Genomic DNA, 27,977 nt, shown 5'->3' with positions numbered 1-27,977 from the left:
CTTGGATGAGTTTCTCCTGTCGATGATGATTTTTAAGGATTTTGTCCTGCTTTAGATAATGTTCTTCACATGGTGTTCTTCAGATGATGATCAACGTTTACTAACGGCCTAACCCACTCATAAATAAATTATTTAAATATGTTTCTAGGAAGAACAAAAATGTTTATTTGACATTTCTTATGGGTTTCATGAGTTTCCTCTGAGCGTTTTGATTTTATATTTACTAGAATAAAATTATTTCAACGAAATGGTGTAAAAAGAACAGAGGCCTAGAAAAACATTTCACATATTAATCGCAGTTCAGTGATCAATAACTAGCTGCTTCATGTGTAAAGTGGGGGGGAAAAAATACAGTAAAGGGAAGTAAGTGATTAAACTTTAACAACCCAATTGTTCCAGTAACAGTCCTTGATTTCACATACAAATGTGAAAATTTGTGTTTTCTGAATTGTACTAGTATTGGTAGAAAATTCTGATGTTGGTACCCATTTAAAAATAATGTAAACCAGTCATATAATTGACTGCACGAGACAGTTAATGTTTACAGTTATAGTTAGTGGATATTTCTATTTCATAACTCATTAACTGTCCGCCATTTGTCAAATATGATGTATTTGTCAGAGATGATCTTCCCAAGATGATTTTCTTCTTTAGATGATGATTTTGACCTTTGGATGAAATTCTTCACATGGTGTTCTCCACATGATCAGCTTTTACCAACGGCCTACTAATTCATAAATAAATTATTTACATGGGTATCTATGAAGAACAAACATGTTTATTTGGCTTTTCTTATGGGTTTCATGAATTCCCTCTGAACGTTTTGATTTTATTTTTACCAAAATAAAAATATTTCAATGAAATGGTGTAAAAAGAACAGAGGCCTAGAAAAACATTTCACATATTAATCGCAGTTCAGTGATCAATAACTCGCTGTTCATGTGTAAAGTGATTTCATCGAACACACAAAGTTGTATTTAAATGTTGGATTATGTATGTCATTACCAATGACAAGAATTGAAAATACAACGTGTAATCAACTGATATTAATTCCAATATATATATTATAAAGGCAACTGGATTTCTATACACCTAGATTACTAAAAAAAAGGCAGTATTGTAAAGATATTACAAAAAGTGTTATCTTTAATCTCTGTTATCTTTAAACTCTGTAATCTTTATTCTTGTAGGAAAACAGTAGAAAAATCCTTTCATGTCTGAGGCACGTAGAAGCTGTGCCGTTGTCTTTTTCCTGTGAAACTGTGAGCTTGTGCGACTGATATTCGCCGTTTGGGCCTGGAGATAGAAGAAAATTATACATACACTTGAGGATACAGTAGCTGGGTACACTAGGTGCCTCTTTCAGACTCGATTCTCCAAACAGGTAGATGGAGAAGAGTTTATCTGCTTTTGTAAGTTTGATGTGAGAAGATTTAAGGGGGAGTACTTATGCTAACAGATAGGCTTATCTTTCGGAGCTAGTAGTGGGTGATACATGACAGTGGCGTAGCCAGGATCGTCTCATGGGGGGGGGGGGTTCAAATTTTTACCCGGGGACAAACTTTCGATTTGCACCCCCCCTCAAATTTTCGATGTGCACCCCGCCCTCAAACTTTCAATTTACACCCCCCTCATACTTTATATATATACCGAGGGGTCTATGGGGGGATTATGACCCACCCTAACCCCACCCCCCCGCCTACGCCACTGATACATGATAATTGAGGGTGTCACCTTACCCCCTCCAACAGTTTTGCATTTCGGTGTCGCCCATCCCCCCATAATATTTTGTTATCTTAAAAAAATGTTGAAAAAAAATGTTATGATTTTTCATCGTGGTGTCACTCCCTAAATGGTGTCCCCCCGGTGTAGTCGACAACCCGCCCCCACCTTGTGAAGACACTGACGTGACTCCCAAGTCCATGAATTAAGCTCCAGAGTTTTGATTAACAGTCCCACTAATTAAGACACAATTCACCATGTAAAAACATTTTACTCATTATTTATATTCTTGGGAAAATGATCAATGTATAGATTCTGAAAATTATGCGATGTAAAATCTAGACGTACCTCACTTCAACAAAGTTAACAAAGCAACTAGACATACTTCCCATCTTCCAGATTAGAACGGGCGTTTTCCTCTTTATCTAAACAAAGCAATTAAACTTACCTCCCTTTTTCCATATTAGCAAGGCAAGATGATATGTTACTCTATAGTCTATGTTAACAAGGAAACAAAACTTACCTCCCTTCCTCCATTTTAAACTAGATTTACCTCCCTTTCTCCATGTTAACAAGGCAACTAAACATATTACAACTTGTACCAGACAACAAGACTTACTTAGCATCTTCCTCTATATCCAGTAAGCGACTGACTCTGTGTGGCATCGGAGCTTTCATTTGTTTTCGAATTCTGAGTTGTAAAAAATAATTATTTAGGCCTATTTTAATTTTTTTATCAGCATGTTATTCACACATATTCAGAGTTTCTTTCAGGCATTGCTTCAGGGGAGGGAAGGTGCGCGAACGAAATAAAAAGGTATAATTTATATAAAAGATAAATACTTAAAAAGCTTCCCCCCTCCCAGAAAATTTCCCCCACCCCCGAATATTTCAAGTGTCTGAAAGAAACACTGCACATATTGCAGTAAATAGTAGACTCTAGGGTCGAAACTGTTTGGGATTCAAGGGAAAATTATAGTAGGCCAATCTTCCATTATGTTGCTTAAGGGAATTACTCAATGTGTACTAAAAATACATTTCCTAAAATGAGGATTGATGATGATCACATGTTGTTTTTTTTTTTAAAACAGTGCCACATGGGTCAGGTACTCACAGTGGCCACATGGGTCAGGTACTCACAGTGGCCACATGGGTCAGGTACTCACAGTGGCCACATCGGTCAGGTACTCACAGTGGACACATGGGTCAGGTACTCACAGTGGACACATGGGTCAGGTACTCACAGTGGCCACATGGGTCAGGTACAGTGGACACATGGGTCAGGTTCTCACAGTGGACACATGGGTCAGGTACTCACAGTGGACACATGGGTCAGGTACTCACAGTGGACACATGGGTTAGGTACTCACAGTGGACACATGGGTCAGGTACTCACAGTGGCCACATGGGTTAGGTACTCACAGTGGACACATGGGTCAGGTACAGTGGACACATGGGTCAGGTACTCACAGTGGACACATGGGTCAGGTACTCACAGTGGCCACATGGGTCAGGTACTCACAGTGGACACATGGGTCAGGTACTCACAGTGGACACATGGGTCAGGTACTCACAGTGGACACATGGGTCAGGTACTCACAGTGGCCACATGGGTCAGGTACAGTGGACACATGGGTCAGGTACTCACAGTGGACACATGGGTCAGGTACTCACATTGGACACATGGGTCAGGTACTCACAGTGGCCACATGGGTCAGGTACAGTGGACACATGGGTCAGGTACTCACAGTGGACACATGGGTCAGGTACTCACAGTGGACACATGGGTCAGGTACTCACAGTGGCCACATGGGTCAGGTACAGTGGACACATGGGTCAGGTACAGTGGTCACATGGGTCAGGGCAGTGGTCACATGGGTCAGGTACAGTGGACACATGGGTCAGGTACAGTGGACACATGGGTCAGGTACAGTGGACACACGGGTCAGGTACAGTGGACACATGGGTCAGGTACTCACAGTAGCCACATGGGTCAGGTACTCACAGTGGACACATGGGTCAGGTACTCACAGTGGACACATGGGTCAGGTACTCACAGTGGCCACATGGGTCAGGTACTCACAGTGGCCACTTGGGCCAGGTACTCACAGTGGCCACAAGGGTCAGGTACTCACAGTGGACACATGGGTCAGGTACTCACAGTGGCCACTTGGGTCAGGTACTCACAGTGGCCACATGGGTTAGGTACTCACAGTGGACACATGTGTCAGGTACAGTGGACACATGGGTCAGGTACAGTGGTCACATGGGTCAGGTACAGTGGACACATGGGTCAGGTACAGTGGACACACGGGTCAGGTACAGTGGACACATGGGTCAGGTACTCACAGTAGCCACATGGGTCAGGTACAGTGGACACATGGGTCAGGTACAGTGGCCACATGGGTCAGGTACAGTGGCCACATGGGTCAGGTACTCACAGTGGACACACGGGTCAGGTACTCACAGTGGCCACATGGGTCAGGTACTCACAGTGGCCACATGGGTCAGGTACAGTGGTCACATGGGTCAGGTACTCACAGTGGCCACATGGGTCAGGTACTCACAGTGGCCAGATGGGTCAGGTACTCACATGGGTCAGGTACTCACAGTGGACACATGGGTCAGGTACTCACAGTAGCCACATGGGTCAGGTACTCACAGTGGCCAGATGGGTCAGGTACTCACATGGGTCAGGTACTCACAGTGGACACACGGGTCAGGTACTCACAGTGGACACATGGGTCAGGTACTCACAGTGGCCACATGGGTCAGGTACTCACAGTGGCCAGATGGGTCAGGTACTCACATGGGTCAGGTACTCACAGTGGACACACGGGTCAGGTACTCACAGTGGACACATGGGTCAGGTACTCACAGTGGCCACATGGGTCAGGTACTCACAGTGGCCAGATGGGTCAGGTACTCACATGGGTCAGGTACTCACAGTGGACACACGGGTCAGGTACTCACAGTGGACACATGGGTCAGGTACTCACAGTGGCCACATGGGTCAGGTACTCACAGTGGCCACATGGGTGAGGTACTCACAGTGGACACATGGGTCAGGTACTCACAGTGGACACATGGGTCAGGTACTCACAGTGGACACATGGGTCAGGTACTCACAGTGGACACATGGGTCAGGTACCCACAGTGGACACATGGGTCAGGTACTCACAGTGGACACATGGGTCAGGTACAGTGGACACATGGGTCAGGTACTCACAGTGGACACATGGGTCAGGTACTCACAGTGGACACATGGGTCAGGTACAATGGTCACATGGGTCAGGTACTCACAGTGGACACATGGGTCAGGTACTCACAGTGGACACATGGGTCAGGTACAATGGTCACATGGGTCAGGTACTCACAGTGGACACATGGGTCAGGTACCCACAGTGGACACATGGGTCAGGTACTCACAGTGGACACATGGGTCAGGTACAAATGTCACATGGGTCAGGTACTCACAGTGGACACATGGGTCAGGTACAGTGGACACATGGGTCAGGTACTCACAGTGGCCACATGGGTCAGGTACTCACAGTGGCCACATGGGTCAGGTACTCACAGTGGACACATGGGTCAGGTACAGTGGACACATGGGTGAGGTACTCATAGTGGACACATGGGTCAGGTACTCACAGTGGACACATGGGTCAGGTACAGTGGACACATGGGTCAGGTACCCACAATGGTCACATGGGTCAGGTACTCACAGTGGACACATGGGTCAGGTACTCACAGTGGACACATGGGTCAGGTACCCACAATGTTCACATGGGTCAGGTTCAGTGGGTCAGGTACAGTGGTCACATGTGTCAGGTACAGTGGGTCAGGTACAGTGGTCACTTGGGTCAGGTACAGTGGTTCAGGTACAGTGGTCACATGGGTCAGGTACAGTGGTCACACGGGTCAGGTACAGTGGGTCAGGTACAGTGGTCACACGGGTCAGGTACAGTGGTCACTTGGGTCAGGTACAGTGGGTCAGGTACAGTGGTCACACGGGTCAGGTACAGTGGTCACTTGGGTCAGGTACAGTGGTTCAGGTACAGTGGTCACACGGGTCAGGTACAGTGGGTCAGGTACAGTGGTCACATGGGTCAGGTACAGTGGTCACACGGGTCAGGTACAGTGGTCACTTGGGTCAGGTACAGTGGGTCAGGTACAGTGGTCACACGGGTCAGGTACAGTGGTTACACGGGTCAGGTACAGGGGTCACATGGATCAGGTACCTACATCGGCCACTGGAGTGGTAAGGTTTGCTCCTAACAAATGGTTAGAGGTTTAAGAAATAAAGAACATGAATCTATGTGGTCTTGGCCATTGGTTTACGACTATGCTTCAAGTTGCCAGGTACGTTAAGAGAACTCAGGCCAAACGAGAACCAAATGTGAAGGTGAAAGATGGAAATACTAAGCCAGTGAATTGTTAAATTATGTCCATTAACGGCTTGTGCACATATAATATTGCCTTGGTAGTTTATGTTATTAAACACCAATGCAAATTTTAATAAAAATAGAACGCGACAAACATAGGAGCTAAATTGTCTAAGTGAGTTGGAGTGAACAGCAGATGTGGGATGGCTAAGGGGGTTCGATTTGTAGCTCGTTTAAGGTTTAACATGGCTTATGTTAATTAAGTTTGATTGGGTTGGATTTGAAAAGATAGGGGATTTATTTTCAAACCCAACAAATCATAAAGGATGAAACAGACAAAAATGTGTCTAGACACATAATTTATTTTTCTGTAGTTTAACTTTTTCGCTTAAAAGCAGAGAAATGATTATGTTAAAAATCTAAGAAGAAAAAAAAACAGGATGATTTTAGATGCAGATGTTCGATAATACTCTTCTAAAAATAGGTGTGTTAGATTGTTAGTAGTATTGTAATCTCGACTATGGTTAGAAATTAGGGTTGGGGTTAGGGATAGGGTTAACAAGCAAGGTGTGTATTTTAGTTAACTAGGTAACCAAACACACCTTTAAAGAAGATTCTATTATCGGACACTGGAATAAAAAGTCCCCCCGCCCCGGGGAAAAAATGGTTATTTATCAAGTTTATCACTTTACTTATGTATATCGTTTCCTTTTTCCAAAACGTTTTTCAAAACGAAAACAGCTTCTTTGTTCTACTCTAAAAAGGTAGACTATGAGTAGTGTTATAGGCTAGTAAACAACGAACCTTCTACTCTAAAAAATTTAGACTAGGAGCAGTGTTATAGGCTAGTAAACAACGAACCTTCTAGTCAAAAAACAGACCAAGATGAGGATGTACAGACTCATGAGCCCTACAACACCCAGCGGAATGGCGTAACGAAGATAGTAGTGGGGGGCGTAGCTATTGTTATGCAACGTTGAACCTGGATAGAAAAATGGATAAACACATTACATCGAAATATACATCATCATTATACAACAGTTGTGAAACCCCCACCTATCCCTGCCCCGTTGGATACCAAACTGATACCCGTCTCGCGTTAACAGCTTTTGGTGACATATATATATATTTCTAGTCTATACATGACACTTCCAAACACTACTTCCCCATATAGTTGTGCACTGTATGACATACAATAATAACCCATACAGTACTCTACTACCAATGTATAAATTACAAACAGCACAATAGCCTTCAAACACATACAATATCAACCACTCCAAACTCACGGATACTAAACCGTCTCTACTTATTTCCTTCGAGGATGTATGATTCAAACTTTGACGAAATAGCAATTAAAATGTAATTTAAAAAATAATGCATTTAATAAGCGATGTATGCAGTATCCAACAGACTAACAATGTATCTTTTTTTTTTAATAATTTAAATAATTACCATATCACGTTTGGAAATTTCTCACATTGATGCCTATCTTTTGTAGCAAAAAAAAAAAAAGGTTTTCTAGAATTAACCTAACTATACTGCTGCTCTGGTAAATTAAGCATGAATCACTTGTTGATTAGGGCTGGGGGGGGGGGGGGGTGATGACGCAAGGTTGCGTCGGAGAGGGGGGGGGGGGGGGAGAGAGAGAGAGACACGGGACTTAGAAAACTAATTTAACTTTAACAATTATACCCTACGAATAATGATTGTTTCTGTGTGTGAAATTCAGAGATGGCTAATTGGTAAGAACCCAGCAGTCATGAGTTGGGCCCGGCTCATAGCTTCAGGACGTGAATTAGTCTACTTGTAAGCTCACACAAGTCCGGGTATAGACTAGAGTAGGGTGGTAGAGTTTATGTAAACTTGATTTGTATAGTTAAAAGAACAGATTACTGTTACTGCATCCGGCCAATGCATTGTCAAAGAGGAAAAAAAATAACTTTAACTTTTACTTTAAATATTAATAACCAGAATCAGGGGCGTAGCTAGGGGAGGGCGGGTGGGGCGGTCGACACAGGCGCCGACCGTTGGAGGTTACAATAAAATAAAAAGCTCATTCTTCTATGCATGACTGAATTATACACAGTCAAATCTCAGAAATAGACTGATACTTGGCTTTACGCTTACAGAATGGTTTAACAAGTTTCTACATCAAATGTGTAACACCAAAGTAAAGATTGTTACAGGATGGAGACTGGTAAAAACACAGGTGCCCCAGTTTTACTTACAAGGGTAGGGCGCTTTTTTTTTTGCCAACTTAAATAACTAAGCATGAATGTGGGGTGCAAAATTTATAGTTCGCGTGGGGGGGGCGAATGTTACGCCTCTGATCAGAAATAACACATAAACATTTATGATTTATTATCTAAACATCGACCTACTTGTATGTGTAACAATAGGGATGTTTATAGAAACGGTCTGGATTGTGGAGCTGGTTTCCGGTTCTGTCCAATCGCTGCTGGTGATTTGATTCAATTCAGTCCCTGTGGAAACGGTGGTAGTAACAGTAGAGGTGGTATGGGGTATATCGCTACTAGATCTAGTATCAGTAGCAGTAGTTGTCACAGCTGTGGTGTTGGTAACTTCGGTTAAGTTTTGGTTATTAGATGGTTCAGTTGTATTGCTATCATCAGCTGGGTCAGTTTCATTGATTGCATTCTTGGATGCCTCGACACTAGCAGGCAGCAGTAATGCTACGAGACATATTGCTGTTGAGCAGATTAAGAACATTTATTCACGACCTTAGTAGTGAACATAATCTTTGTTGTTTCGCGATTTAGTGTTCAAAACATGGCTGGTTTGACGCACGGTGCAGAGCAGATGCGCAGAGAAACGCCAATATTGCACACCAAGCAAAATTAATGCGTTGTTCTATCTATAAACAGGCTTATGAAAATAAAGGAACTAGAGATTAACCAGTTTCACTCTGAGAAAGTGTTAGGTACAAGGCGAAGACTGCGGACCGCTCCTTCGATACCATTCAAGGGGGTGACACCAGAATAAAAAAAGAAAAATTGCTCGATTTAATCTGTAGTTTTAAAAGTTGTACATTTATTGATGCCTGTTTCTTCATCTTTAAGCTTGGAAGCTGACTAGACAGTCTCTTGTGTACGGCCATCACGGGTTGAAGCTTTCGCTCATGAGCCAGGCAGTGGACCAACATTTCTCCCACCCAAGGTACCAGCCGCTGGTCCCGTGACTTTCAGTTTGGCAAGCGGTTGGCCCCGTTCCCTAGAGACTTGACACAAAGTTGCCTATAGTGTTAGTACATAATGTAAACATTACATCATGTAAACAAGTAAACAAGCTCCAAGCAGGGTTTCTTTCAGACATTGGGGGGGGGGGTGTGGGAGTCAAAACTTTCGTAGGCACAATTAAAACTATCGGGAGGGAGGGGGGCGACGACGCTGCTTAATTTAAATAGATATTTTCTAAATACGCTACATAATTTTGTTTTCATTTCTTCCACGGTGGAGGGACTGTAGACATGCCTCCCCTTCCCCCTTCATGAAAAATCTTTGCGCTTTTGAAAAACATTAGGTGGAGTCAATTTAAAAAAATTGGCGGTATGGTAAGTCAGTGTTTTTAGTGTTTTGGCACTATTCGCTATCGTGTGAAGACTCTTACATTTACATTGTTTTAGATTTTGTGTCACTGCTCGGTATCGTGTGAAGAAGGATTTTTCAAGCGGTGTCATGTGAACACTGTCTTTCATACTATGTTATGCTCTAGAACAGGGGTGGACTAGCCCGTCGTGACACCGGGAAAATCACGGTGGGCCGCCAGAAACGGTGCTGTAAATAATTGAATGTCCGTGTCCCTAGCTGTTAAGTTGCCTACTTTATCCCTGGTTGTAAATAGCTGCCTACTTTGTCCAGAGGCGTAACGACCCCTCCCGGCGCCCTCCCCCCCTCCCATATATTTTGTATATTTATAATTCAAAACTGCAGCTATAATGAGCTTTTAATTTTTTGTTTACATTATTTTGGCGACTCTAGGGTCGGCGCCCGGGGACATATGTATCCTCCCCCCCCCCCCCTAGTCGCTACGCCTCTGACTTTGTCTCTGACTGTAAATAATTGCCAACTTTGTCCCTGGCTGTAAATAATTGCCTACTTTGTCCCTGGCTGTAAATAATTGCCTACTTTATCCCTGGCTGTAAATAATTTCCTACTCTAACCCTGGCTGTAAATAATTGCCTACTCTATCCCTGGCTGTAAATAAGTGTCTACTTTGTCCCTGGCTATAAATAATTGCCTACTTTATCACTGGCTGTAAATAATTTCCTACTCTAACCCTGGCTGTAAATAATTGCCTACTCTATCCCTGGCTGTAAATAAGTGTCTACTTTGTCCCTGGCTGTAAATAATTGCCTACTCTATCCATGGCTGTAAATAATTGCCTACTATGTCCCTGGCTGTAAATAATTGCCTACTTAGTCCCTGGCTGTAAATAATTGCCTACTTTGTCCCTGGCTGTAAATAATTGCCCACTTGTCCTAGTGAATAAATTGCCCTTGTCGCGTGAATCTTTTAAAATGAAATGTGAAGAGATTTTAAATCTGCTTGGTTCAGTGCGTCACTAAACTTAGTTAGGGTTTGAACTTTTGACCCTGGGGTTCGGGTTTCACCTAATCTCTGGCACTTGTGTTGGACAAGATCTTGGGGCTTCACTTGACCTTAAGGGGTTGGTCGCCCCTGGCCAATGCTGGTAAGGTCAAGTAACGTGTTACAGACAAGGTGAAGGCCACCGTTTATCATAGGACGCTCGTACGTAGTGCATCCGTACGCTCGAACTTAAACATGGTTAAAGGGAAGTAATAGAGTCCTTTCATATGACGTCACGTCCGTTCGTGATACCTACGCCCGCCGCCACAGTGGTGTACACCAGACGTAAACACAATCAGCTGTTCGCCAGCGCTGGACGTGTTCACCAGCGCTGAACGCGTTCACTGTATGTAAAGAACCGCACCCGCGGAAAAGGAAAAATACGTTAAAAAACTTGAACTCTTAGGAATTGAAGATCCTTATACTGTTATTGACAGTTTCGTAGATAATATAAATATGTGGACAAAATTTCTAAATAAAAATACTGTTAGTAATACTGTTTGCGTTTAGAGTTAAAGTAGACGAATCTGATCAAATGCAGTTCTCGATACTTTGTTTCAGGTAAGGACAGTAAAATAATAAACTTCATTTTAATTATAAAAGATAACTATTAATAAAACAAATATGCTCGACCTTCACAAATACTAATAGTAAAAGACAAAGTCAAAAGTAATAATAAGAATAATAAGATCTAATAGTAGGTCTAATACCTGGCTCCGCTGGGTAGACATAGAATCTAGAATCTACTTCTTTACTTAAATTTAATTAGTTTAGATCTACATTCGATTCAAAATACACCCATAATAAATCAAAAGTAGTCATAATAGGCCTAATAAGGCATTTAATTGTCTCTAAGATCTAAAATCTCGCCCTATTATCTAATCATTTTTTTAGCAAACGAAATTTTCTGAAATTGAAATAGATTGTATGACTAGACTTAGATCTAGAATCTGCTACTTAAATTAAATTGTAAAAACTTTATACAAGCATGTAGTTGATATTATTGTAGTAGAAGGCTTTAATAAATTACTAAGGCCTACCTACTTTGTTGTCTTTTTACAGCAATATGTATCTGATACTGGACTGAGTTTAATTAAATTCAAATTCATATCTAGTAATTGGTCTGCTAAGTTTTTGTAGCCTAGTAGTACAATCTAGATCATACCAGCCAACAACAAATAACCACATTATTATTATTTGGTTAATGATTAGGCAAATTTTTTTTAAATCCACTGTTTATAAAAGAAACAAATCAAGCTAGAAACATTATAAGTGAGATGGTTTAGAATAATAACAATGGACCCAGTCTACAATTGATACAATTGCAGGTCTACATAGGGCCTACAGTCTAGTAGTTTACAGTAGGCACCTAGTGTGTAGCTAGTATACTAGTGTGTAGCTGTCCAGAGTTAAGATTCTTAATGCCTTAATGCTTTCCCCTGATAAGCTATGTGTGCTATAAATGACATAACATGACATCGAGGTGAGAAGTGTTGAGGGGAGAGCAGTGGGACTTTCCCCTTTGTTCTCCCTGCTGGGCCCTGAGGGTCAAAATTATATAAGAAATACTATCTCTGTGGGGCTGGGTATCACGGAGGTGAGACATTTTCAGGGGAGGGCAGGGCAGACTCCTCTTTGGTTTTATTGTGGGCTAGATACAGGTGGGGGCAGCCATCATGAGGGTTGAACGTCAGTATTAATGTGTCTGATTACTTCCCTGCTGGATTATAAGGGTCTTAAATTGTATAACATGCTACCCAGATTGGTTATTACCCATGGATTATATTAGCCGTTGTAGTGTGGGTTTTGTAGGAGTTAAGTGGTCTCACGTTTGCTACAGTACATAACCTATAATATATTACTGCATTTGATCAGCTTCGTCTACTTAAACTCTAAACGCAAACGGTATTACTAACAGTATTTTTATTTAGAAATTTTGTCCACATATTTATATTATCCACGAAACTGTCAATAACAGTATAAGGATCTTCAATTCCTAAGAGTTCAAGTTTTTTAACGTATTTTTCCTTTTCCACGGGTGCGGTTCTTTACATACGGTGAACACGTCCAGCGCTGGTGAACACGTCCAGCGCTGGCGAACAGCTGATTGTGTTTACGTCTGATGTACACCACTGTGGCGGCGGGCGTAGGTATCACGTGATTTAGGTCACGTGTTTGCAAGGACTCTATAGCTTAGAGACTAATGAACGATTCAACTGGTTTTTCACCAATTATTCGCAATACTCGGTTTCTGACTACAATCTGATTTTCAAAAATAATATACATTTCCATAGCGATCACTGTTAAATCGTTTTACTAATTGTAAATATATTTTTAAAAATCGGATGGTTTTCACTATGGTTTATGATCATAACCCATCTTGGTTTTATTTTCCTGACGTTGTATTAAAAACTAATGTGAATGACAAAACATAAGACCGTGATAAAAATTGTTAGTGTGCATCACGGTGGGGGGGGGGGGGGGGGGCAATTTCAGTTTTTAACTACTTTAACACACATGAATTTACGTCACACTGCCTACGAGAGCATATTTGTATGGATTCCATCTCTGTATACTTACAAGGAAAAACGATGAACTAATTTTTGTGTGTATGCCAAAATATTTTTCTATTAGCATCAACTTGATCGATACTGTAGCCAGAAATATGGCAATATAACGAAAACAACAGCTGAAATACACACAAGTGCACAAAACTACGTCTGCCAAATTAGACTAAAACATGAGACTAAAACTTCTACTTCTACGATTCATTATCATGCAATTTTCAATATTTTACAATTTTCAGCAAACAAAAAATAATAAGTTATTGTGTTACTTTAATAACAATTAAAATAAATATATTTAATCTCGCAATCGGCCGCTAGTTTTCTTAATTCGCCATTATTAAATTAGTGATTTCAGCAGATTTATTTTTGTTTCAGAAATTTCCTGACATCAATAATACATGCAGCTAAAAATAAGCCATCAACACTCGCAGCACGCATGCGTCATCCTATTCCTACGGCGTACACAAGGACGATAAGCCCAGTGCACTAAAGTTTCTCTTCCATGCACCAGTGTTGCCGCCTGTGTGTGCTGCGCACTTTTGCAGAGAGCGGCTGCAGAACTAGGTCAATAGACGGTAGTCATTTTGCCCCACTGCACCTTGACCCGTGTTAAATAATGTTGTTTGACTTGCATTGGTTGTTGACCTTGCGCGATTGCTCTTCATAAATTTGTCACGTAAAATTAAACAGTAAAACTAAACTTCATATTGTTTATTGGAAAATGAAATCCAAATAATTTTCAAGTTCAAGTTGATAGACTAAAAAAGGAAAAATTATGATCAAAGGACTGGTGATTTGTGCTGTGTCGTTTGTGAGGCGAAAGATGCACATATTAATTTAATATAATAATAATGATCGAAATTTATTCACTCTTTATTCTAATCTAGTGATGTCAAATATTCTCATTTTTCATTGAATCATGTATTAGTTGTATTTCCTAGCCTTTTAATTTGAGACCTAATAAAGAATATTCTTCATAAATTAACACATGGACGTTTAAGAATAATTATTATTTAAAACAATTTTTACAACAACAACAAAAAAAACTCAGTTTCTGAAAATAATCGTTAATTTATTAAAAATAACAACAAAAAACATTTAAATACAGACTAGACATAATGTAGGTCACATTCTAAAAATAACACTTGTTGCTAATCTAGGTCAATGCTCCTGGTAATAAATGTGCTGTAAATATTTTTGTTTGTTTCATACCGTTTTTTTTTTTAAAGAGATAAGCTATTGATGCTAATAGAAAAACCCAGCTTGCAATTTGTTGAGGTACTTTTACTTTCTCTTTTTACCTTAAGAACTATTTACAAACCTAAAGGCATGTATGTAGAATAATTAACAATAAACAACTAATAACTAGGCCTAGTTGACTCCCTTTTTGCACTACAACAATAATGAATAAATATAAATATGATGTTTAAACTAATTAATATTTTAGTTGTAAAATTTGACTAGAGGATAAGTTACAAATTATTTGATTGTAGGGCAAAATCCAAACATTAAAAAAAAGTTTGACAATTTGATATATTTAATTAGCAGCAATAGAGGCATGGGACGTTTTCACATTATATGTAGAATAGAATAGCTTTACGAATGACATTTTTTTCTATAATTATCAGATGTATCTATTTTTTTTATTACAATATTCACTAGCTCTTGCTTATAAAAATGCTTTAATTAATAAAATAACTACGTGAGGTCAACATACAAATAAATATATAACAATAATTTTAAAAATAAACATATCACAATAGAATAATGTAACAATTACTGCGATCACTGGTTGGATGACATATAATTAAAACAAAACTTTCTTTAAAAATGAATGGAACTGTACAACAACTGTAACAGGATTGGTTTAAAAAAATTTGAATGTGTAAGTGTAAACATTTACCCCATTCAGTTTGTTTAAAAAATGTGAATGTGTAAGCATTTACCCCATACTGTTTGTGTGAGTATTTGGGTCAATAGATGACAGTTCTGCTGCATAAATATCTGCTTTAGTTTCTAAGGCAATGGAAAGCTATCTTATGTACTGAGTGTAATGCTGAGTAAAGTCAAAGAAAAGTGGAGATTTAGTGATTTAGATTTAATCATTTTAAAAATAAACTGAAACAATATTCAATGCTTAAATGTTTTGTTTGTAATTTTAAAAAAATGAATGAATTAATTAATTAAAAATAAACCTAACCAAAAGAAAATGCCAAAGAAAACAATTAAACCTAAAAAATATCTAATGTCAATTAAAAAAAAATAAACCAGAGATCAATTTTGGTATTTGTTCAAATGCAAATATGTGGGAAAAACAACCGCTCAGAGTTGGAATGTTGAGGAACACCCCAATTGTACAGACATTTATACACAGGCTCAAAGTTAAATACTCTAACACTCTTATGCAAGAAATAAGTGATTCAGCCATATTTCTTGGACTCAACTGAGGAGTCATATCTACTATGTCATTCAAATATAGTAAACATTTAAAATCACACATTTAATATAAATTATAATACTTGTCTTTGAAACAAGACCAATATAGCACCATGAAATAAATCATGTTCCGTAAGTAGTTAATATTGTATATAAAAAGTAGATATGATAATGATCTTTACAAAAGTATTTATTTATGATATATAAATAGATGAGAATATATACAGATGATACTAATGGTGTATTCCTATTTAATATGGACTTGATTACATACAACAATGTGATTGAATGTATTAACTGTTTTTAAAACAAGTCTAAATATGCATTGAAACATGCATTTAAAAATATTTCAAACTAAAATTTAAAACAATTTTGATATCTCATTTTTGGTTGAATGAGATCATACAAATAAATAACACGCAGAACATTTAAAAATATATTTACACTGTACTTTCCAAAACTGTGTTATAAAAAACCTAATACTAGTATATGTGGAAAAAAATGTAACTATTAGTGCCAAAATAATTTTAAAAACATTAAGTTTCAAGTAACAAATGCTAATTGTTACATTTTTAAAAATTGGCTGATGTCTAGCATGTATATTTTATACAATTAGGTTAACACAAAATGGGTTCAGGTTTCAAACTAAAATATTATTTCTAAGGTACCCTTTAAATATTAATTACGTGTTGTATCAAAGTGAATACAATAAAAATACAAAGTAGATAAATAATGTCTTATGTGTGTTAAAAATAGCCTTAATTTATACATATTTACCAAAGGAAACTCTTCATTAATCAAGAAGAAAACATTTGTCAAAATGTTGTACTCAAGCCAGATAGAGCAGTCTGACGCAAAGTATCATATATTTTAATAACTGGTACATTGGCTACACAGTAGCCTCAGACGAGTCACATGGTGACGATACAGAATTTTCACCACTGTTGAAAGTACAACTTTTTCGCCAGGATCCAGACTTTTTAACACTGTTGTGGCGCTTCAGATGTTTTCCCAGGTGATCGCTGCGCATAAACCGACGCTGACAAATGTTGCATTCAAACTTCTTTTCACCTGTGTGCGTGCGAACATGTCGTGATCTCTCGTCAGACCTCGCAAAGCTTCGGGTACATCCTTCCCAATCACAAACAAATGGTTTCTCACCTGCAAATAAAAAAATAAAAAAAACCCTGATAATTATAGGTTTCTTACACACACTATATTACTTAAGCTTGCTTACATATACTTCATACTAACATTAAGACCCAGATATTTTAATGTTGCTGACACAAAAGTTATTACTTAAGCTTGCTTACATATACTATATTACAAAGATAAAATGTTATCCTTACCTGTGTGTGTTCGAATGTGTGCTTTAAGATGTGAACTTTTGTAGTAAGTCTTCCCACAGTCCTGAACATGACACTTGTGAGTTCGCCTACGAAGATCAGTTAAGTATCCCATGTCACACCTGTTTTCAACATTAGGGAGCAGAACTGGAGCTGGGGCTATGGGATGAAAATTGTCTGATACCTTGGCTGCCAGGGGTTGCGTGGGGGCGTTCACCGAACTGAACACAAACACCTGGACAATGGGTGGTGTCTGAGCAGAACCTTGATGTGAAATCTGCAACAGCGGGACACTTGTTTTATCTGATGGCACAATGATCACAGGTGCTTGAGTTATATTGAGATTAGGCCTCACTGCAATATTTTCAGTTTCACCTGTCTTAGGTGGTTTTGTTCCCAACTCTTCAGTTTTAAGCTGAGCCAGAGAAGATGTTTTATTTACAGTTATAAGTGCAGCTTCATTACTAGCTGATGGGACCACATGAGATGTAGATAGAGCAACTGACATTTGTGACTGCTGGTCAAATGAATGAGGTGTTAGAAGGATGTGGTTTCCAGCACTCAGGGATGAACTGCTACTGCCAACAACACTGGGTGCAGAGTTGGACTTCAGCAAATGAATTGGATGTTGCTTGGCTATCTGCAGCGGACTGGTGTTGGATGTGATTGTAAGAGGCAGTGGAGCCAGGGAAGATCTCAGGAGAGATGCAAGTTCATGGCAATTATCTGATGGACCAGCAGAGCCGAAAAGCTGGGGTCTGTATTGTTTAAAATTTGTGTTCAAAACAGTAGGGGCATTTGCTGGTAGTGAATAATTCATGGAACTACTACCACCAGCATCTTGTTGGCTTCTTTCTTGTGAATAAGCAGAAGTTTTAACAGATTTATTAAAATCAGAAGAACATGGGGCTCGCAGGACTGTTTCCCTACCATCTGTTTTTGTTTCTGAATAGTTTTTATAGTCATGCCCATCTCCTGAGTAAGAATTAGCTCTCACTCTTCCTTGTGTATACTCTGCAGGTTTAATAGGAGAAAAAGGATTTGATTTTGTCTTGAAATGTTTATCTGTTAGGCTTGACACAGGTTTGTGAGGGGAAGCTGGTGCTTTGGTATAGCCGGATTCAGAGTCTACAGAGGTTTGATGAAGAAAGAATCTAACAGGAGGCTGAGAAACTTCACTATCATCATCAGTGGTATCTTCATCCTCATCATCATTATTATCTTGGTGAGAAAACTGTGACTGGGAATCAGAGTTAAAATTGTCCGTAGCAAAGTCAGTGCTAGGCCCTGGGTCTAAAGGTGTAAGACAACGAGGTAAATCCTCTGTGAAGTAGGGAGTAATTGGTCGGTGGGAGTCTAAAATACACGTTTCACAGCCACACCTACCAAAACTAGACATTGGTGTAGACGGTGAGAGAGGCCTCATCTGTTCACACTGTTCTAAGTGTGTTTCAAAGCTGCTCTTTGAGCTCAGAGATAAAGAAAGATCTAGAGCTTCGTCTACAGTCTCAGACTTTGATCCTGGCTCAGGGGATGAACAGCGTTTAGATTTTGCTGGAAGCCGTGAGAAATTTTCTGACATCATGTCTTCACACATTTCCTGAATTCTCCGTTTGTGCCCCAGAAATATTTTTGATGATGTTGAGGTAGTGCTGGATTGATTGTTGCATGTCTTTGAGGTACTGGTAGAAGAAAACGAAGGTGCTGGAGAAACAATGACAGAAACTTTTTTGCTTGTTTGATCAGGCGTACAAAGACGACTGTAGTTCTCTAAACATTTTCCTTTTAGAAGCTGAAAATATATAGAAAAAAATGTGTTCATTTTTTACACACACAAAAAGTTAAAACTACATTTTTTAGATTTATACTTAGATTTTAGATTTATACTGGCCTAACTGTTATAACATTTCAGTGCCTAATTTAAATGTTCACTTTTGCGAAGAGGATATCTACATTTTTTAAAATTTAAATAGTAAAACAGATTCAATAACAAATCACTAAGTCTGAAGTTTAACTTCAAAAGGACATTTGTTAGAGCTTTGTTAATTAAAACTGTACCTGTTCTAAAGTGCTTTCTCTTTTAATTTGGTTTTTTAAACAATCAGAACTGCTTCTGTGCGACTCCTCCTGATTTTCCAGAAAAACAGGTCTCTTAACGCCTTGAGATATAGACAACAATGATTCCACAGCATCCCTCTCCATGTCATTCCCTACTGAACAACACATGATTTTTGTCTCCATCTGAAAAACAATTATACATAACATTAAGCAGATCTATATCTAAATATATATATAAAGTGTGTGGGTAAAAATGACACATTTGTTTTACTAAAACATCAAAGGGAAATAACAAAAAAAAGGCTGGCTTAGCAGATACAAAGATAGTATTGTGAAAACATCTATGTATGACTAAATGACACTAGATGTGAGTACATTACAATGACATAATATATTATGACATATATACATGTAAAATGTAAACAGTCCTTTTATTACAAAGAATAATGACTTATGTACAAATGAGGGCAGAAAAAAGCCTACATTTAGCATTCTAAGAAAATATCCCTGTTGCATAACAGGAGAGTTCAGCTGCACTTTACAGTGCTATAGACAGACTACATCCAGAGGCAGATTAGGCTCTAGTAATGTGGTATGGTACGTTTCTTTCAGCGGGCACCGCCCAAAGGCAAGCTAAAAATATACTTTTTAAAAATCCATTTAACTCATCAGTATTTTGTTTGAGCCTTCACGGGTCAATAGACGTGACTAACCCATAACCCAATCTAAACAACAGTTAACTTTTCATAAAACAGCATTTATTCTACAACAATAAAGTCCCTGGCCGTTAACAACCATTCATAGGCTGTAATAGACGCCTGTTATTAAAATTTACTAGATCTAGATAGCTAGGCCCAAGGAACAATAAGATGTTTGAAAACAAGATCAATCCAAAATAAAATTGAAGGTGCATTTTTTAAAAATGTTTGGTCGACCAAATTTATTTAATTTCTAGCTAGATTAGATCTGAACAAATAAGGGAATCTTTTTTTTAAATAGGCCTACAGGCTTTATCATAAATAATTATTTAATATAGATTTCTAGAATTAAGGGCCTAATTAAAATTAAACTAATTAATTTTAAATCAATAGGCATATGCATTAAGTTTTTTTCTGACGACTTGTGATAATTAAATTAATGGCACTTATTTTTATTTAGTGTGTGTGATTATAACAGTCTAGAAGGTCGTAGCCTTTTTTCCGTTATGCTTTATCTAGTCTACATTTTGATTCTAATATCTAGCCTATATAGAAATCTATTTACTATAGACGGCTGTCCCAAAAATCTCATGAACTTTGGACTCATGGCCAGCAGTCATTCACTCCATGCATGCTTTTAGTTTTGTACCTAGGCTGGTCTAATCACATTTTATTACACTATCCTAAGCTAAGTTATACACCTAGAATCTAGATCTAGATTTCTACTACTTATAGACCTAGATCTAGTAATAATATTTTAATTAATATTGTATTGCTTGTATAAGTCGATTATTCTAAAGCAAGATCTATCAACAACAAAAATTTAACAGTAAAACGCGAATTAGGTCAAGTTCTATTTTTATAGCAGAACTAAACAGCGAGCGAAATAATGCCAAAGGGGAATAACCACACCTTGTGATGTATCGATTTAGTGTTGCCTTTGGCCTTCTGGAATGGTTCATTTTCAACATATTTCAAATACATACAATTTGCCTAAACCTAAGAAAGTATGGTGCAATTTTTTAATTTTGCTTAAGTAAAAAAGGGATTACATTTTGATACTAATATATATAATATATAATCATGATCTGTAGGCTACATAAAAAATTTGTAGGAAAAATTAACAAAAAATATTTTTATTTCAGTGACTCTTCTTTGAATCTAACAAATCTGAGAACACGAACAGACAGATTTAAAAAATTAGAAAAAAATAGAAAAATCCTAACATACCTTAATATCCGATAATTGTTTCATAGTTTCTGACAAAGGACAGAACATAATATCCGTTTTGCTATCTTTTTGTTGACAATTCACGGCATAGGTAATGTAAGGACATTCTAACGTATTTTTCTGTTGAATACAACGCCTCTCCGCATAGTAAATTTTTCAAGGCGAGGGCGGGGGTGTCTAGACCAATGAAAAAATGGGGGCACGGCGGCCACAGCCAATCAGCTTTCAGTGGACATGTGATGAATGTGTGCGTTCATGGCCCGTGCGCACGTGGTTTTACTATGGTTTTCTCATGCACCTACAGACAATGTTTACATCACGTGTCGTGCGCATTCATCGAGGTCGTTCATGATTGGTTACTTTATCTAGGCTGCGTTTCGTCATCCATTTGTCCTAGCATGGGCCCTGGAGTCGAAATTAAAGCAAATAATGATTTTAATATTTTAAAATAATAGATTTAGATCTAATAGTCCGCAATAAATACATTTCGAGTACGAAATTATAATAGAAAAAAAAGTCTACATTTAAACTGAAGAGATTATAAATTATTTGAAAAAAAAAATACGACCCTCCGGCTTCAATGAATGATGTAAGCGCATTAGTATTCGTCAGTGTTGTTGAATCACAAACAGTGGCGTCGACATGTTTTTTTTTTTAAATTTACTTATTTTTATTTACCTATTTAACAATTACTCTTGTGTGCACTGGAAGTGAGTCGAGGATTTGTAAATAAAAATAAATCTATGTCGTTGACATCTTGATACAAATAAACCACTAAGGAATTGTATCTTAAATTTATGTGTTTAAATTCTATAATGTATCACTTGTGATCTAGATCTATAGGCTAATGATCAGTTTCTTCCAGGCATCTTTTCGGGGGGGGGGGGGGGGGGGGCGGGGGAAAGCAGACACCCCGAAGAAAATCTACCCCCCCCCCCCGAACGAAATGGAATTTATATCGAAAACATGCTTTTACCAGTGTCCGCCCCCCCCCCCCCCCCCCCCCCCGGAAAATGTTGACCGCCCCCCCCCCCGGTTAAAAAAAAGTCTGGAAGAAACACTGCTAATGATTAAAGCTGGTTAGCCTTTACACAGTCAAAACACATTTTAGAACTTTTTCTTTTCAATTGATGTGGAATTGTTTCGTAATGTTAAATTTAAACCTTAATTTAAATCGTTTTGAGTTTTACATATTTAGTACCGTCCACTTATGAGAGACAGAACATGTATTTCTTTATTAAAGAAATGCTTAAAACAATCGTCATACTTATGCGCTAAATCGTGCACCCATAGTTATTTCTTAAATAGGAATCAAGTTAATAAAAAAAAAAATTACTCTGCTATCTGTGGGCATATCATTTTATTAATTTACTATCAGTGATGGTATCTCCATAAAAGGTAATCTATCGTTTTGGGTACGTAAAATCGCCCGCGACTAGTAATGTGAAAAACAGGTGACTCCTTAAATTTTAATAATTATTTCACATTTTGAGGAGGATTTATGTTTTGAAAAATACAAAAATGTTTCCTTCTTTCATTTATGTACCTGTTTTTAAACAATTGAATTAAAACTTTTCAGTAATAAATGAAGACTAGCGATATTTCCAACAGATGCAACCATGCTCATTTACTATAGCAGCCATCTTGTTTAAGTTTTTTTTTATAGCGGATATAGCGCGAGACAGGCGGAAGTCACTCTATTTTACAAATGGCTGCTGTTTATATAGCAAATCTTGCTCGCAAACACTGCTGTTTAAAGTTAATTTCTGGCATATATTGATATATTTAGCCATTGATTTAGGTTTATTATTCATTTATCTATAATATTTGACACAAATATATCACAATATACTTCTACTAAAGCCTTGACAATGAGGTAACTTTTTCGTACATTAATAGCCGCGGGCGATTTTACGTACCCAAAACGATAGATTACCCCATAAAACACTTGACACTTCGAAATCGTAGATCTAATTATAATTTTAATCATAGTCCTGGCCCAGTTCGTGTTTGTTTAACATGAGCAAGTATTATTGTTTCATTTTCGAAACTAAAAGCTAATTTCTTGATCATGATATGCGGAAGCGTCTTGGGACTGATGAAATTAACTGGGAATGATATTAAGGTCTTCTTTACATTACTTTTTTTTTTGTTGCTCCAAATCAGCTAATCACCTACAGGTTTACACGAGTGCATTGCCCTTCAATATTTTTCCACCAATGAAAAGTAAACATTGAAACGCAGACGGAACGTGCGGGCCGCGTGTAGCGTGGCAACTGTGTTTCGTGATCGCGTATCCAGGAAAGCCGGAGGGTGACGGAGTACACGTACCGTGGCGAAATGTCACGTAGCCAACAGGTCTAGCCTACACGGCCTACACGCTTCGAAGACATCTAAAGACTCAAATACACATATGTATCTTATGTGATGCTGCAAGCATGCTCGTATAAAATATTAATGAAAATTATTTTAAAAAATATTTTAGTAATATATTTGCTTTGGATAAAGTTCCATCAACAGTAAATCCTTGTAAGTCTAAGTCTATAGGCCCTGATGCCCTAATGTAAGTGCCCGCAGTGGGTCGTCCTTAGATGACCTTAAATCACGTCTCTCTTTGTGAGGGTGGGTTAAGATTATTGTGACGATGTGTTTCGTGTGTGTAAAGGGGAGGGGGGATTAGGGGATTCAAGAAAGATGAAGTAGCCCGTATTACTGGTAAATATGACACACGTGTAGTCCATATATTACGTCAGACTTATTAAAATTAAAGTAATTTATGACGTTATTTAGTAGGTCTGACTTTGACGATGAGTGGGGGGGGGGGGTGGATAGCTTAAACAGTACAGCGTCTTTTTATACTTATAGACTCCCCTGCTAAACAAAACAAAATATATATTTCAAATAAACACTTTTAACACAGATCATCTCGGATCAAGGTCCATCAAATAACATTTTATTTTTTATTGAATATCAAAACGTTTGGGAGCATCAAAAACACGATTGGAGCCATCAAATGAAGGAACCATCAAATAAACACTTTCGGACCATCAAATGAACACGTTTGAGAACATCCAATAAACACTTTCAGCACAGACCATCAAACAACATTGGGGCTGAGGGACGAGACGGTTACCTTGAAATGAACTGGACCTGAGTCCATTCAGTAATGTCAACTTGTCACGTGTGCACTGTTGGCCGTACGAGAGTGCGATCAGCTCCTTCCTCCACACTACCACACTACCAATAATACCACATCAACATGGGCCACATCACAAAACTATTCGGTTTCAGAAAGGGGGCGTGGTCGGTCATCCAATAAAACAGGGGGTGTGGTGGTCGTTTATCAGACTGTTATACTAATACGTTTCATGGCGTTATATAGTGTACGTCGGTATTCAAAAACCTTTTTTTAAATTTAAAAAAAAACAAGTTTCTTTCACCCAATCCCCCCTCCCCAAATTTCCTCCACTTTTTTCCTGTTTAGTAATGTTGTTTATTTCCCGGTATTAGCAAAAACTATGCGCACATATATACCGTTAGTAACATAATAAGTAAAAACGTTTCAAAACAAAAAAAAATGTGGTTATTTTTTTTCTCTCGGGGTAAGATTTGGGTAATGTTGGTATATGTATGTGTTTGTAAATGTAATTAGCGCTGGATTAGAAAATTATTATGTAAATTTTGATGGGGGTGCCTTGGTGGGTGGAAAATATAATATTGCGTTGTTATATAATAGATCTACGTGCACTCTCTAAGGTGTAAATCCGCCTGCTGTTGTATGTTAAGTAGTGGCATTAATTGTGTTGACTTGGTGTTTTGTTTATTAGTCTAGTGAAGGGTGAGGCTGATTAAAGTACATTCGGACTATTAACTGGGAGGCTATAGAGGTCTTTGTTTACTTCCACGGCCACGACTGGCCATCGGACTATTAACTGGGAGGCTATAGAGGTCTATGTTTACTTCCACGACTGGTCCTCACAGTTGTCCGCATGCTGGATAATGAAGGATAGCAAGAATTAACAAGATTTTGAAGCATGTTAATAAATCGAGGTATACATTTTGATTTCAGTGTTTAAAATACCACAAGACCCTCCAAATAGCCTCACATTAAAAGCCTGTCACAAACCTGGTGTCTCTGTTAGCCTTACATTCACAGCTTGTCATAAACCTGGTGTCTCTGTTAGCCTTACATTCACAACCTGTCATAAACCTGGTGTCTCTGTTAGCCTTACATTCACAACCTGTCACAAACCTGGTGTCTCTGTTAGCCTTACATTCACAGCTTGTCACAAACCTGATGTCTCTGTTAGCCTTACATTCACAGCCTGTCTTAAACCTGGTGTCTCTGTTAGCCTTACATTCACAACCTGTCACAAACAATGAAACATGTGTCTCTGTTAGCCTTACATTCACAACCTGTCACAAACCTGGTGTCTCTGTTAGCCTTACATTCACAACCTGTCACAAACAATGAAACATGTGTCTCTGTTAGCCTTACATTCACAGCTTGTCAAAATGAAACATGTGTCTCTGTTAGCCTTACATTCACAACCTGTCACAAACCTGCTGTCTCTGTTAGCCTTACATTCACAACCTGTCATAAACCTGGTGTCTCTGTTAGCCTTACATTCACAACCTGTCACAAACAATGAAACATGTGTCTCTGTTAGCCTTACATTCACAACCTGTCACAAACCTGATGTCTCTGTTAGCCTTACATTCACAACCTGTCATAAACCTGGTGTCTCTGTTAGCCTTACATTCACAACCTGTCACAAACCTGGTGTCTCTGTTAGCCTTACATTCACAACCTGTCACAAACCTGGTGTCTCTGTTAGCCTTACATTCACAACCTGTGACAAACAATGAAACATGTGTCTCTGTTAGCCTTACATTCACAACCTGTCACAAACCTGGTGTCTCTGTTAGCCTTACATTCACAACCTGTCACAAACCTGGTGTCTCTGTTAGCCTTACATTCACAACCTGTCACAAACAATGAAACATGTGTCTCTGTTAGCCTTACATTCACAACCTGTCACAAACCTGATGTCTCTGTTAGCCTTACATTCACAACCTGTCATAAACCTGCTGTCTCTGTTAGCCTTACATTCACAGCATGTCTTAAACCTGGTGTCTATGTTAGCCTTACATTCACAACCTGTCACAAACCTGCTGTCTCTGTTAGCCTTACATTCACAACCTGTCATAAACCTGGTGTCTCTGTTAGCCTTACATTCACAGCCTGTCACAAACAATGAAACATGTGTCTCTGTTAGCCTTACATTCACAGCATGTCACAAACCTGGTGTCTATGTTAGCCTTACATTCACAACCTGGTGTCTCTGTTAGCCTTACATTCACAACCTGTCATAAACCTGGTGTCTCTGTTAGCCTTACATTCACAACCTGTCATAAACCTGGTGTCTCTGTTAGCCTTACATTCACAACCTGTCATAAACCTGGTGTCTCTGTTAGCCTTACATTCACAACCTGTCTTAAACCTGCTGTCTCTGTTAGCCTTACATTCACAACCTGTCATAAACCTGGTGTCTCTGTTAGCCTTACATTCACAGCTTGTCATAAACCTGGTGTCTCTGTTAGCCTTACATTCACAACCTGTCATAAACCTGGTGTCTCTGTTAGCCTTACATTCACAACCTGTCATAAACCTGGTGTCTCTGTTAGCCTTACATTCACAACCTGTCATAAACCTGGTGTCTCTGTTAGCCTTACATTCTCAACCTGTCACAAACAATGAAACATGTGTCTCTGTTAGCCTTACATTCACAGCTTGTCACAATGAAACATGTGTCTCTGTTAGCCTTACATTCACAGCTTGTCATAAACCTGGTGTCTCTGTTAGCCTTACATTCACAGCTTGTCAATGGTGATTTGTTATGAGTCACTTGGACTGAGTGCGAACGTACAGACAGCTCTAATGAAGGCGACACGCAGGTTATATAATGGCTATCTTTAGATTTTCAAGGAAAGGCAAATGGGGAGGTCGCCCGCAAACCACGATGTTCAAAACAGCCCGCGCTTTAGAAAAATAAAAAAAAAAAAAACGATAACGTGAAGACCCTTAAATTTTTTTAAATTATATTGTTTAATGCGCTAGATACATTCGACAAGATAACCTATAAATGAACAAACAAAGAATGAGAAAATAGAGTAATAATTCATCCAATTTAGGTTCCTTTATTCAATGGTAACATTAAAAAACCTTTGACCAATCATAATATTTTTACCAAATTACAGGCGATATCTGGCGAACGTAGATAAAAATATTTTTAAAAAACCTACGTAGGCCACTGACAAAATCAACCTTATGGTTTTAACAAAACTATGGCTTATGTACTAAATCACGAGCTTCACAATGCGCCTCTGTGTGACGCTTTTTTCTTCTTCTGTTTTTTAAAGGTCATTGGCATCAAGGCATTAACGAACCGTGTTAGTGTTCGCTAATGTCATATGTTTGCTGACTCGGGAATATGTGTGGCTAGGTTAGTATGGGGGCGGCACATACGGAGAAGGTGACATAAACCGCGCGCCCACCCCCGGTTATACAACTGTGAACATGTGCGACATACATTAAGATTCGCCATTGGGCGGCATTGACAATGAGTTTTCTGCTGCACCGATTAATGTAAATGCTGGATGAGTAAAGAAATATAGACTATATACAGACCTACATAAGGCCTATATAATTTATAGACCTATATACAGTTATATTTTGATCTCTCCCTAGCGTGAGTTACATTTCAATTTCAGAATCCCATCCAATGAAATGAAATATATTAGAGCGTTCATAACCCCTTTTTCGGGGTCGGCGTGGTCGAGTCAGTAAAACTCATGGTTGCTAAACCGAATAGCCTTGAGTACGAATCCTGGGGCAGATGAGGCTCGTTAGCTGGGGACAGCT

At 38.7% G+C, this 27,977-nt stretch overlaps 2 protein-coding genes and 1 long non-coding RNA gene across 3 annotated transcripts in view; all 3 read right to left on the bottom strand.

Annotated features, from left to right (window-relative positions):
* LOC131936424 (uncharacterized) overlaps window positions 1-22,984 on the bottom strand; it is an 82,247-nt gene extending 59,263 nt beyond the window's left edge. Inside the window, exon 1 of the long non-coding RNA XR_009386063.1 lies at window positions 22,599-22,984. This is a non-coding gene — a long non-coding RNA (uncharacterized LOC131936424). The remainder of the gene's footprint in view (window positions 1-22,598) is intronic.
* On the bottom strand, window positions 759-8,904 carry LOC131936418 (uncharacterized). The gene is made up of 4 exons (XM_059293392.1): window positions 8,492-8,904; window positions 6,969-7,089; window positions 2,342-2,413; window positions 759-1,296 (listed from the first exon to the last, which is right to left on the bottom strand). The coding sequence occupies exons 1-4, from the start codon at window positions 8,838-8,840 to the stop codon at window positions 1,212-1,214; spliced, it is 627 nt and encodes a 208-aa protein (XP_059149375.1). The 5' UTR covers window positions 8,841-8,904; the 3' UTR covers window positions 759-1,211.
* Window positions 14,332-21,183, bottom strand: LOC131936408 (serine-rich adhesin for platelets). Its single transcript, XM_059293379.1, has 4 exons — window positions 21,053-21,183; window positions 19,125-19,307; window positions 17,070-18,858; window positions 14,332-16,881 (listed from the first exon to the last, which is right to left on the bottom strand). The coding sequence occupies exons 1-4, from the start codon at window positions 21,098-21,100 to the stop codon at window positions 16,610-16,612; spliced, it is 2,292 nt and encodes a 763-aa protein (XP_059149362.1). The 5' UTR covers window positions 21,101-21,183; the 3' UTR covers window positions 14,332-16,609.
* Window positions 22,985-27,977: the final 4,993 nt, after the last annotated feature.

Source organism: Physella acuta, unplaced genomic scaffold (assembly GCF_028476545.2).
Source record: "Physella acuta isolate Inbredline_101_S28 unplaced genomic scaffold, ASM2847654v3 ptg000178l, whole genome shotgun sequence".
NCBI lineage: Eukaryota > Metazoa > Mollusca > Gastropoda > Physidae > Physella > Physella acuta.
This window is presented reverse-complemented; position numbering and strand designations above follow the sequence as displayed.

Coding starts and splice junctions, on each gene's coding strand:
- LOC131936418 (XM_059293392.1), bottom strand. CDS start 8,840: ATGTTCTTAATCTGCTCAACAGCAATATGTCTCGTAGCATTACTGCTG. Junction 7,090..8,491: donor CCCTATTGTTACACATACAA/GTAGGTCGATGT, acceptor TTTTCTATCCAG/GTTCAACGTTGCATAACAAT. Junction 2,414..6,968: donor GTCTGTTTTTTGACTAGAAG/GTTCGTTGTTTA, acceptor TTTACAACTCAG/AATTCGAAAACAAATGAAAG.
- LOC131936408 (XM_059293379.1), bottom strand. CDS start 21,100: ATGTTCTGTCCTTTGTCAGAAACTATGAAACAATTATCGGATATTAAG. Junction 19,308..21,052: donor AACAATTATCGGATATTAAG/GTATGTTAGGAT, acceptor ATTGTTTTTCAG/ATGGAGACAAAAATCATGTG. Junction 18,859..19,124: donor GAGAAAGCACTTTAGAACAG/GTACAGTTTTAA, acceptor ATATATTTTCAG/CTTCTAAAAGGAAAATGTTT.